At 38.0% G+C, this 12,581-nt stretch overlaps 1 protein-coding gene across 1 annotated transcript; it reads right to left on the bottom strand.

Annotated features, from left to right (window-relative positions):
• Positions 1–587: 587 nt before the first annotated feature.
• Positions 588–11,721, bottom strand: LOC145769543 (endoplasmic reticulum mannosyl-oligosaccharide 1,2-alpha-mannosidase-like). The gene is made up of 14 exons (XM_082581194.1): positions 11,585–11,721; positions 10,287–10,438; positions 9,285–9,378; positions 8,967–9,026; positions 8,053–8,103; positions 7,336–7,381; positions 6,598–6,807; positions 6,123–6,271; positions 5,463–5,654; positions 4,478–4,648; positions 4,075–4,218; positions 3,424–3,636; positions 2,904–3,035; positions 588–895 (listed from the first exon to the last, which is right to left on the bottom strand). Exons 1-14 carry the CDS (start codon positions 11,660–11,662, stop codon positions 683–685), a joined length of 1,905 nt encoding a protein of 634 aa, XP_082437320.1. The 5' UTR covers positions 11,663–11,721; the 3' UTR covers positions 588–682.
• Between the last annotated feature and the right edge of the window lie 860 nt (positions 11,722–12,581).

Consider the following 12,581-nt stretch of genomic DNA (forward strand, 5'->3'; position numbering starts at 1 on the left):
TCGATGGCATTTATGTTCCTACAAAGGATATGATATTTCGCCATGAAATGAGTACATATGCGTGCATATCGCATACATATGTTGCTCGCAACGCACGCTTGGATTTGGTTCAAAACTCTAACCCTATAAAGACGTACATTGCACAAGCCAGCGGCTGATGTACATTGTACAGGTAACAAAAACATTGCTTCTCTACAGAGATATATTCGTGCAAACTCGGTTAAATAAAATATTTAGGACGAGAAAAATGGAAAGTAAAAATGCTTTTACTGCAGAAAAAACGTTTTATTATTCACAGGCAGTTCAGCATTACAACATTAGTCAAAACAAAAATAGGCAATTGTGCATGCCTATATTTTGATATAAGACAGTCTAGGTGTAATATTATTCTTGTGTATCAGTACCAACAACCAGCTGGTACTAACAGAGAGAGTGAGGTAAACCCATGGTAACAAAAAGCTGATACAACAGGGTGACATAAACCTTCTAGACCGCAAAATCTACCATTTTTACATTGATTCAGACGTCTGCAGACGTTGAATCAATGTAAAAATGACGGATTTTGCTGTCTGGGCTGTGTGTGCTCTTCCAACATATCGTAACCCCCGGACAGGATGACTTTCTTCTCGATATTGACCGAACTAAGTAACTTTTTGTTCGTGAGAGTACATTGCTGACTGGCTCACACAACAGCAGCTGATTCGCGGATGGGAAATGGGTGGGCTTCCGTGTTAAAAACCCACTTATCGATCGCCATCAGCGAATCGTCATCAGAGAAGAGCAAAAATAAATATTTAAGAGTTTCTCCTAGAAAGAAAGACTCCATTTTGTCCATGGGACGAGTGTCATTGGGATCCATTACATTATGGATTGAAGTGTAACCGCCCGCAGACACCTGGAAATAAAAGGTGAGTTTAGTAAGTGTTAATATTGACAATAAGAATTTTAAAACTATTTTGGGAACAACTTATTTCCGCCAAACGTAAAAGCGATTGCTTGATAAACATAAGATGACTTTTTCTAATAAAAACGTCATTACATAAAAAAGTGATGTTACGATTGGTTGATACATTCGTAATAAAAGAGGAAACAGATGGAAGAAAGAAACACATAAAGTTGTCTTGACAAAACACTTAGAAATAGCCATCCTTGAAACTGGACATAAAATTAATTTTACTGCCGACCAATCCGAATCCTACATCACAAGACACAGATCTAGACTTGCCTACCATACGTGTGATAACTGTGATATCTTATTTTTTTGAATCGCTTACACCAGGGGTCACCAACCTTTTTTGCATGCGGGCCACTTTGGCACTAAGGAAAGCTGTGGCGGGCCGCACTAATAAAATTTTAGGTAGGTTGACTCTTATGCTAGAAATGAACGCATTTCGTGCCCAGTATTCAGCGTTACATGTTGTTCATATTTATCTTAGAATACCGCAGCAACAAAATTAGTCGAACAACGCTACTGCCAGGCCAAGCTCCTTTAACAACACTTTTGACTTCTTTAACAATGTCTAATAAACGAGGCCACTTGTTTTGCGCACTTGTAGCGAGGCGAACGGTTTCATTAGAATATTCATCGCCAAGCAAGAGTGATGTCACTTCGCTTCGCAAAAGATATCTTGCAATTAACAGTTTCAGTAACCAAACAAATGTTTGACACATCGCAATACAGGCAACAACAGTGACCTGCTATGCTGCTAACATATCAGCGAAAAATAGGCTCCAATAACGGGGAGAAAGAAACTAGGCACCATGAAACAAACACTTGTAGAAATTACCGAAAAAAAACGTTTCTATCGTAACTCATGAACGGTGTTCCCTCTAAAAAAGCAATGAGTTGGTTTTTCATCTTTTTGTGAGAGTCTATAAAACCGTATTTCTTGATTATTTGACAACTGTTACAACAATACTTGTGGTGCTTATCAGCATGGCAAGAATTGTTGATTAACAACATATCAAACTAAATATTTTCATAATTCAACCAGAAGTTGTCTTTTGAAAATACAACCATAATACAACCAGAAGTTGTCTTTTGAAAATACAACCATAATACAACCAGAAGTTGTCTTTTGAAAATACAACCATAATGCAAACAGAAGTTGTCTTATGAAAATACAACCATAATACAACCAGAAGTTGTCTTATGAAAATACAACCAGAATTAATACAAACAACACCTGTTAGAAGATATTTCATTTTATTGATACAACCAGAAAAAGTCTTTAAATTTATATATGATACTTTGTCAATTTATTATAAATTGACTTGGCACACCGGCCTATTTTGCTAACAAAAACTTGCTTAAAGGGAACACTGCTTGTGAAACACAATAACGGTGAAACGCACACTAGTGTTTACATGACACTCACAAACTTAAAATAAGCAACCCTATGCTCACAGACAATTTCGAAATTCGAAAACAGACGTTTTAATCAACCACTGGGACAGTGTGGCTGGACATCGCATTGGAATAACGTTGAGCGACCCCCACCTAGAACTACAATCTGATTGGTCGGTGGAATCGTATGCAAAGCGAAAATAATATGCTTCCCGGAAAGTATTTTTTACCTTCATGCTCATTGACTCCTCAAGAAAAGTATTTTTGATTATACTTGTACGCTGATACCTTCCGCGGGCCGCAGCGATACGGCGTGGCGGGCCGCATGCGGCCCGCGGGCCGCCATTTGGTGACCCCTGGCTTACACAAACGGAGAGTTAAACAGTTCAGGATACTGACTGATCTATTACAGTACATTAAAAGAGTGTTAAGACTAACAAGGCAGTATGTGATCGTTCGTTTTTCTGCTAAATATCATCTAACCCACACTTTAAAACAAAATACTGAAATAACAAAATGTCAACATTGAAAAAGTAAAAAAATGGCAACATATCACCTTTGAATATTTCTCAAACGCCTGAGCGATGTTCCACCCCCAATCTCTGTACTTCTCGTCCTTAGTAATGCGCCACAGGTAGAACAAAGACTCAACGGTCTCCGGGCGTAAGAGGTTGTGGCGGTCTAAGGGCTATGAAAAAAACAGCACAATATGAGTTAATTGCGGACTTCGGCAGCAATATTTTGAGCCAACATGTAGCAGCTTGTCGGTAAGGCACTTTATCAAATGGGATCCAATGAATAAAGAAATGCACTTAAAGCTAATTGGCTTTAGAATTGCTTTTTCAGGGGGCTGATTAATTATAAAGAAAAAGCAGAGGCCACGCTTCGTTAGACTTTGGGAACATGTAGAAATTATCAGTAGTAACATAAATTCAAGCTCAGCTGTACTGCAAGCAAATCATGCTTGCTTTGAAAAGCGCTGGAGAGTAACACATATCTGCGATTGGTACAGCGCTATATAAAACTCACATTATTATCTAGCGTAAAAATAGTCAGAAGAAGATATTTGAAACTACCTTCACAATTAAATCTTTAGTGGCTCCCTGGTTCAGATTGAAATAAGTGATTTCAGGGCTGAGGCCAGTTGGTGTATTGGCATACATCTGGTAGCAGGTGGCGGCAAGCTTCTTTGCCAAGGCCATATGCTCCTCAGCCTCGCGGCTATGACTGCCAGAGATTAAAGTTGATCCAAGAGCCAGTGTACCAGGCAGGAAGCAAACAAGATGGTCCTGCAGCACAGTTACGTAAGTAAGCTTGCTTGTTTGCACTTGCTTTTTTCAACGTAAATCTTTATTGATCTTAATCAAGGAGAATTTCCGCTGCGTTTATTTACAATGGAAAAGTTTGTCAAATAGGAAAATTCAAATTCAGAAATATAGAAATAAATAAAACCTTCTTGAATATTTTTAATGAAGCCAATTCTATTTGAATAAGTTTGCATCTGTTTGCTGCATCGAGCATTTTATTAGCAACTGCTGTATCTTCCCAGACAGCAAATCAACCATGTTTTTTTCATTTTAATTCAACGTCTGCAGATGTTGCATCCATGTAAAATATGGTTGCTTTGCTGTCTGGGTTACTTCTAAAACAAAATATGTGCAAATATATAACAAATTGAAACAAAATTTTGGCGTATGTTGTTGATATGAGCCTCAAAAGATAATTACCATCTTCGCACTCGGAGTAACCCCGCCCAACAGTTCCCCAACATAAGTGTACCCGTTCGGTACGGAACTGCCGACCAAGTAGGTTTTAATTCCATTAACAGCCTCCAGATATTTGTCTAGCAAGTAATCTTCCGTTCGACCAGTCTGCAAACGTTACAATTGCGTTGTATAATATTAATTAATCAACAGAAGTCAGCCACCTTTTGAGGGATAACTATTAGTTTGATACATTATTCTGTTCTCAGCCAGTTTCTAAATATTTGCATCCCTGGATGTTTTAATAAAGTGTTTTGCTGTTGTTCTACAATTTCAAGTTTTAGTATCATGCATCATGATGAAGATAACTACTACAAAAGATGAAAACTGACAAAGAAATGATGCAAATCACTGCGTGTAAGCTCACCTGCACCCACTGCTTCAGTAGATACTCATAGTAACTATCTGCCCTAGCACCGACTGTGAGCGTTCCTCCAGGCCGAAACAATCCGGTGTTGGCGTTGATCCACATGGGAACCAATCCGCTCTTCCTCCCGGAAAGGTTTGCAACGTGGGTAGTGACTATATCCACCGCATCCTGGGAAGAAATGTTGGGAGAAGATCCAATTTATCATTGTCGTCACACCAAGACTTGCGTCGGCTGTTCAAAATTTCGATTACGTGGACGGGAGGATAAGAAAACCAATCTTCTTGGCCTCACTGGTGTCCACCACCAAGCAAGTGATGAAGACACTTTCCAAGACACAGGCGCGTATTCTTAGTGGGTGTTGAACCGGGGCCCTTCTACTGCGCGGCTGAACAGTGAACAATCCATCCTATCTGAGTGGTTAAATATTTATCCTCGGACTGAAAAGTTCCTTTTGATTCAAAATCCCGGTTCTTTCGCCTGCTTGTAGAGTGTAGACGTTGAAAACAGTTTATCGTACTGGAATTTAGGGTATAGCCATCAGCTTTATGAAATTATTATGAAAAGTCTATCAAAGTAGGACTTAAAGATCTATAATGTTAATCTATTGCATCTAACAAGAAAATCTAAGCAGCATATAAACATCTGTTTTGGTGTATGTTGGCTAACTAGGTTGCTACTAGATCATGAAAAGCATGTGAACTTGTTATTGGTGCATATAGCATGTAGTAGTAGTCCAGTTTTAATCAGGTGATGTCCCTGTTACCGAGGGTTGCCAGATTCAACTTGTTATTAGGTTAGACATCTAATCACTGACGTTTATCTGCTAAAAAACGACACGTTCTTCTGCAATGTGATGTGTGGAAACGTCCGACTTTTCTTACAAGAAATATAAACAATGAAATTATTGGGAATCACACCAAAAAGTAGTCGGTACAAACTCGAACTATATTAATCACTTTGTGATGCTCACAATGAGACTTACTTTGTACTTTGGATTCCCAGTTACAAACGAAAGATCACGAAATTCCAACTGGATGGTGGTGACTTCGGACACTGTGCTGTCTGGGCCCCACTTTGGTGCGTGGGCATGGCTGGTCCTTAAGTTCACGTCTGAGTAAGGCACCGGCGACACTGATTTGGTCATGGCCGGTAGTAACCGGTTTCCAATGTCAATCTACAGCAAAGGGTATTATTGAACTTAATACATATAGGAAGAATACGTTTCCTATTGTTAAAACGTCAAATTACTCCAGAAACCCAATGAAAGAAGTGAAACATAGACGAGATTTAAGAGGTAGACGAAACACGCTCTGAAGCTTTTAAAGTTTCCGGGCGGAATGTACAAAAGAAAGGCGGTTCAAAAAACAGCTATCTTTCCTACTCCAACTGAAACCACAGGTAGTTCAATGAGATATCAAGCAAACATGGGTCACTTCACAGTCGCTACTACATCTATGAAAGTAATTGACGCATCGGCAACTATACTGGGACAGCTTAATATTGATAGCAGAAGTTCAAAAAGAGTTTGACTCCATGGCGTATCAAAAAGTTAAAAACTTACAAAAGGTACATTACAACTGACAGACATCTCTCGGTTAAGAGAAAAAATGTATGCACGAAAACAATAGAAGGGCCTTTTCACCGCTTTATCTTTGTACAACTGATCATTGGTGAGATGGAAGGCGCTCAGCATGGACCCAAGCACCCGGATTGTGCATTCGAATAGATTGACATCCACATTCACATCGAAGGTCAACGACTTGGCAATCCATTCTCTTGCTTCTTCGTATTCTGCATGTGATGAATTGTGATATCAGAAAAATTGTATTAAATTTGAGCGGTCAGTTACCGACGGTTCACAAATGCAAGTTGCTAGGTGTATTAGGAACATAAACTAAAAATGGCGCTCAATGAACAAATCCGGAAGAAAAAAACACGCATGTACAGTTCACTAGAAGTCGAGAAAAAAACCAAAATAATTGTTACACAATATACAGTACATGTCATTACTATTATGCATTATTACTGAACGATTGTAATAAGCCTCGAGAGCAAACGTGAATTATTATAGATGTTAAAAATAATAAATTGTTCCATTTTCATTTAAAATATCGCACCTGCTTTGAGGCCCATTATGTACGAGGTGTCGAGGGCATCAAGGATTGTGAGTCCCACATGGAACCAATCGTCATAATGCCTGGAAATGGGGTGAGAGTGATCGTGGCCCCACGCCGTATCTTTGTAACCTTTCCAGGCATGTTTGAACATGTCAACCACATACTTCTGCCTCTCTGTGTATTTGCCGGCTGATACCAATGGAGACCGACCTATAAAAAAAAAAATAAAGCGTTAATTTTTTATTCAACTGAATGCCATTGCATAATCAGTTTTACAACCGAGATTGTTCTTTTTTTTTTATGGTACGGTACTCAATTTACATTTTCATTATAATTCAAGCTACAGGACTGGCTAGCATGTCGGAACTACAAATAAAAATTGACGCATAAAACTTTTCTGTTTTCGTGAACCAACCCAGCAAACTGTCCACTTGAAGCGGTTGGCTGTCTCGTATCATTGCTATAAGTCTTGTTAACAAACAAACAAACAAATGAGGCTGGTAAACTGTTTGTTGCATTGAGTAGCGAGGCTTATACCATTAATAAAAACAAAGGGCGGAACAAAATGGAAGGTGTTGGTAAGGGAAGTTAGAGCTGATCAATCCATTGAAGTTCGTGCCTTGATCCAGACCTATGAAGCAATACTCTCCACCTTCACCTATGAGGTGAGTCTCACTCGTCCGATATCTTGCATCTTTGTTTAATAAAACACAATAGCCAGATATACAAGAAAATCACCTGGAGGAAGATCATGATCTTTAGGAAGATCTGGAGCAGCAAGAACCTTCAAACATAGAAATTAATGAAGATTTACATGGAACCATTGTTGGTACAAATACATAAGGTTTTATCACACAGGACACCAAATTTGGCCAAGTTCAACAACTTGCTGTGCTGGACTACGGTCGTGTGGGTACCCGGTCAGTTGGTCGACAGGACAATTGGTCGACAGACATTTGGTCGTCAGGACGTTTGGTCGTCAGGACGTTTGGTCGACAGGACGTTTGGTCGACATGACGTTTGGTCGACAGGACGTTAGGTCGACAGAACGATTCATTTTAGGGTTAGGGTTAGTTAACTAACCTTAACCCTAACCTAACCCTAACTCTAACCCTAAAATGAATCGTTCTGTCGACCTAACGTCCTGTCGACCAAATGTCTTGTCGAACAAACGTCTGTCGACCAATCGACCGTACACCGGTCGTGTGATACACAATGGAAGTTTACAGTGTAAAAAATCTGTACAAAAGTGCAGTTGTGGCAAATTTACAGTTAACTAGTGAACTTTACTCTTTAGAGAAGTAAAAAGAAATCACTTTGTTGCAGAATGATTTTGTCTTCGTTTCAAATAATTTTCTTCTTTATCCAATGTTACGTTTTTGAGTTGTTTTGCACCTCCAAATGAATTAGCATTCCTATAAAAATGACTGAACATTGAATAAGTGAGCAGCTCACCTCATCTGGTCCTGCTCCGTCTTGATTTTCAGCCAGATCGTTTGGATTCTTCTAAAATGCATAATTGCCTCGAATGAGAAAGTAAAATAAAATGACGTAATCAATGAAATCGGTGTAAATTGGGATCTGATTAAATAAAACTGGTCTACTCCAGTAATACGTATATGCACTATGCAGTGGTTCTCAAACGTTCCTCATCGCGAAACCTTCGAAAATTTTTGCTGGCCTAGCGACGCACTTAGCGATAACAATAATATAATGAGTCCGGTATATAATTTAAAAATTTGTTGGAGGTGTCACCAGCCTTCATTTGTCTCGCGGTAAACTGAATTAAAATTGTGCTTTTTGATTAGATCATAAATTGCTACAGCTTCGTAACAATAGGTTAAAATGCATCGCACATATCAGGGGATGATGATATCTCAAAACATTTTATTACCGCAATCAAGTTTGGATACAAATCGGAATCATTGTGGGGAGCCAGTGCAAAATTGAAAGAACACACCAGGGCGTCACAACATCCAGTTGGAGAATCTCTGCGTTAGAGACAGCTGTAGTACGGTAGTCGGTACATGAAAACTACGAATCCAACTAAGCAAATACTAGATTTTCCACAATCTCCGCCCACATGCAGTATTTTTGCAGCACATGCTTTCACTACAAAAAGGCGACTGATTTTCACATTTACATGTAATAAAAATGCACACTTGTATGTGTTGTACACACTGTGCAGCCAGCAAGGAAAAACTACACTTGGAACAATGTAATCAATTTGATTGGAAACGAATCACTAAAAGTTCCCAATCAAAACGTTGCTCAATTGGCATTTTACATACTGTAGGCATTTAGCACCTATACTTTAGTTGCGTCAAAGTAAACACTTTTGGAAAAATATGAAGCAATATACAACATACCTCATGGACAAGTTCATCTTTACCCAAACCAACAACCAATTTCGGATTATGAAGTTGTAGCTGAAATAAGCAAAAAAGTTTTAAAGTCTTTGAACAGTTGTTTCAAGTTGTTTTCTTTCAAATTACGTTTTTACTAATCCCAGGTGTTATTTGATTATTTAGGTCATAAATAATTATGAATAATGCAAAATAACACAAAAAGAAGTACAGGTACAATAATTTTTTTTATACTAATAGTAACTTTGAATCTACAGTAGGCCAAAATCTCTAAAACTTAACAACTTTATCAAGAAATTCGATCATGATCATTGATCATACTTGATCATCAGCAGCAGGTTGTTTTTCATTCCTGGTATCCTCCAAAAGAGGCTGCTGGACTTGTAAGTTTTGGACTCCTTTATCTATCTTATCGCTGCAGAAAAACATGAGTGCTTCGAATAAAACAAACAAAACATTTTGTACTGAGAAACAGTAAATACTTTAATGCCAATGTGGTACGGAAAAAATGTATTTTGCCAATCTTAGTAATATCAGTCTATAAACTTAAAAAAAAATCTATCATATAATTCTCTCGAAATTCTTCTTCATTTGCCTTGCCTGAACCAGGCATCGACGGCCTCAGATGAATAATTAAACCAAGTATTCCTGTGATATGTTGTAGGAATGATAGTTTCTACCTTGTCATTAAATTGTTTCAGCTAAGTTTGTCTTTGTTTGCTAGGTGCTCACTTTCCAAAAATTGTACCAGTTATAGAGAGATGCTGTAGTTTTTGGTCCAGTTTTTCTTGATATTATATATTATATTACATAAAACTAAAAATTCTAAACTATTAGTGAATTGTCCATTCCTAATAAGTCTATGCTTTCACACTACTGTATAATGTATCAAACCAGTTAGTGTAAGGGTGATTAACGACTTTTAAACTCTTTGATATAATGCAAAACCAAGTACCAAACAAAATTTTGAAACAAGGGTGCGTTTATCAAGTGAAAAAAGTGTGAGTAATTTCACACGGTGTGTAGTCAAGCTATGCAATATTACTTTCGCTATGGATATCTATTAAATACTTTACAAGGGTTCAAATCCAATTTGACTATAACTCTAACTATTCCAATAGCAGTTTATTCGTCGCATGTATAAGGCTATCAAGAATAAATGCACTAACCTTCTACAAAAAATTGTAATTCAGTCACACTTAAATGTAGCAAAAAGCTAATGATGCAAGTAAAAACTAAACTTCCAAAACAGAGATAGCTTATGAAATATTTACTGCAAGCTGAAGCTTTAATAAAAAAAATTGAAAACTTTTTAAATCTTACTTTATCACAATCGGCTCATTTGAGTTCTTTTTAATTTCATGGCGTTTGGCTGGAACCTCATTCTGAGAGTAGTAGACAATAGCAAGGATGGCAAACAATGCAATAATCAACAACACAAGTTTCTTTTGATATGTGGTTGTTCGTTTCCACCTCTATTAAAAGAATAAAAAATTATAAGTTATAACAATCAACAAGCAATAAAGGTTGTACATTTCACATTGAATTATGTAATTTTTTGTGTCAATGTATTACTTATTTACTATTTTCAACACTTGATACAATGTGAAGAAAGGGGCATTCTTTCCAGCTATCAGCACAAGGCTGAGCATTCACTAGTACAGTGAGTACTACTGAATGCTCAGCCTTGTGCTGATACCCGGGAAGTATGCCCCTTTCCTCACATGTCCTCCGCTGGCGCCTGCTGGTTTTGTTGGCTCTTCTCTTTCTACAAAGATAAGAGTTAAACTGACAGGTAAAGTGGCGGTCGAATACCCTTGTGGCAAGAATACAGTGCGATACTGATGAGCCCAGCCTCATGGGCAAAACACATGTCTATCGCTGTCAATTCTTGCTACAAATCGGCTGCCGAGAAACACTTGATACAATGAATATGATACAGCAGTTACTTGGTGCAAGGACAAGCAATACAAATTTGTTAACAAGTGGAAAAATATAAATTGATATGCAAAAGTTGAAGTTTCACTGTATCTTTTGTACAAGAATGTGATGTTGGCTTAATCTAAGAACAATAATTGAAACTATAATATTTGATAAGTCCAGGAAGATGTTTCTTTCTCAAATTGTGTTGCTTTATTTTGTATTATATAAGCCAACAGCTTGTAGTCTATCAGACCTTCTTAAGTTTGTCAGGGGATCCTGAACAACTTTTTTGTCATCACAAGAGTATCATATCTAGATTGCAAACACTGTAGGTCTAAATGAATAAAAGTTATACTGTACATGCTTCCTAGCAGCCAATTGTAGCAACAATTGACAGCAATAGACACCATGTTTCAATCATGAGTCTGGGCTCGTCAATATTGCTACACTAATTCTGCCACAGACTATCGACCACTGCCTTTACCAGTCAATTGAATTTTTATCTCTGTGGCTGTTGGTAAAATACCTTGGGTAATAGGGTTGCTCATTTGATTGCTTTTAGTATTAATAAAATGATCTAAAAACTTCAAATCAAAGTCCGCAAAACAAGAAGCACACAAAGATATTTGGTATTCAAGTAATTTATCACAATCCAGATGGTTGTGATAAAAGAAATTTAATAAAACTAGTTTGTTCACCCTTAGTATTGAAGTTGACTTTCCAGAAACTCCATCACCCATGTTCAGAGACACATATTCTTTTCCAGCAAACATCATGAATGAGAGTGTTCATTCAAGACTTAGTTTTAACAGCAAAGGAAATTCAAAGAATGCTTACTCTGCAAAAAAGGAAGCCTCTGATTATCTATTTTGCAACAATGCTGTTGCTGTGGGTCCACGTCTTTTAGGCGCAAACAGTTAGGCGCCGGTCAAATAGGCGCGCACACTGTGGCGTCTGGATATTTAGGTGCGAAGCACTGTGGCGCCCGTTCATTTATGTGCCATTCCTAGTAAAGTCTGCAGATTGTATCAGCTTGGCTGGTAGGGCAATGCTTTTCTTTTGCATGTTTTGCTTATGTTTCACAGCTCATCTGCCCCGATAGCTCAGTTGGTTATAGCATCACTTTGTGAACGAAGAAGCTTCAAGATCACGCGACGCTGGTTCGACTCTCAGGGTGTGCACTTGAGCAACGCACATTAAGGATTGCTCTCCATTCAGCGGCACCTAATGGATGGAATATTTCCCCGGCAACAAGACTTCAACAATCGGAAATTTCACTCTTGGTAACTGGCCCTGCATCAAAAGTCTCTACAAGTATGTGAAACTACCAGGAATAACCTATCAAGGCTTTGTGAGTCCGAGAATAAAGATTCAAAACTAACCAAACGCATGTAATTTGTTTTTCACTAACTGATACAACTGCTTGTGTTCCTGCTGTCTGATGGTGAGTTACCGTATAGTTTTCAGTTTCAGAAACTTAGCATTTGCAGTAAGCCGAGACGAGAAAAGCCTAGATGAGACTAGTAAAAAAATAACTTACGGTACCGGTAGCCTACCGGTATGTCATTTTTATTACATATGTCGATTTTCTGATAAAGGCAAGTCAAAAAAAAAGTTGCTTATAGTAACACCTCAAGGGACTTTCCAAAATGTGTCACAGTAAGAAAATAGGCTGTGGCTATATTTACACTATAT

The sequence above is a fragment of the Aplidium turbinatum genome, chromosome 4, assembly GCF_918807975.1.
Source record: "Aplidium turbinatum chromosome 4, kaAplTurb1.1, whole genome shotgun sequence".
Taxonomy (NCBI): Eukaryota; Metazoa; Chordata; class Ascidiacea; order Aplousobranchia; family Polyclinidae; genus Aplidium; species Aplidium turbinatum.

Excerpts from the sequence above, each read along its gene's own strand:
- LOC145769543 (XM_082581194.1), bottom strand. The coding sequence starts at position 11,662 with ATGATGTTTGCTGGAAAAGAATATGTGTCTCTGAACATGGGTGATGGA. Across the intron at positions 10,439-11,584 it reads AGTCAACTTCAATACTAAGG|AGGTGGAAACGAACAACCAC; the intron begins GTGAACAAACTA and ends TTCTTTTAATAG. Across the intron at positions 896-2,903 it reads CGTTTGAGAAATATTCAAAG|GTGTCTGCGGGCGGTTACAC; the intron begins GTGATATGTTGC and ends TTTTATTTCCAG.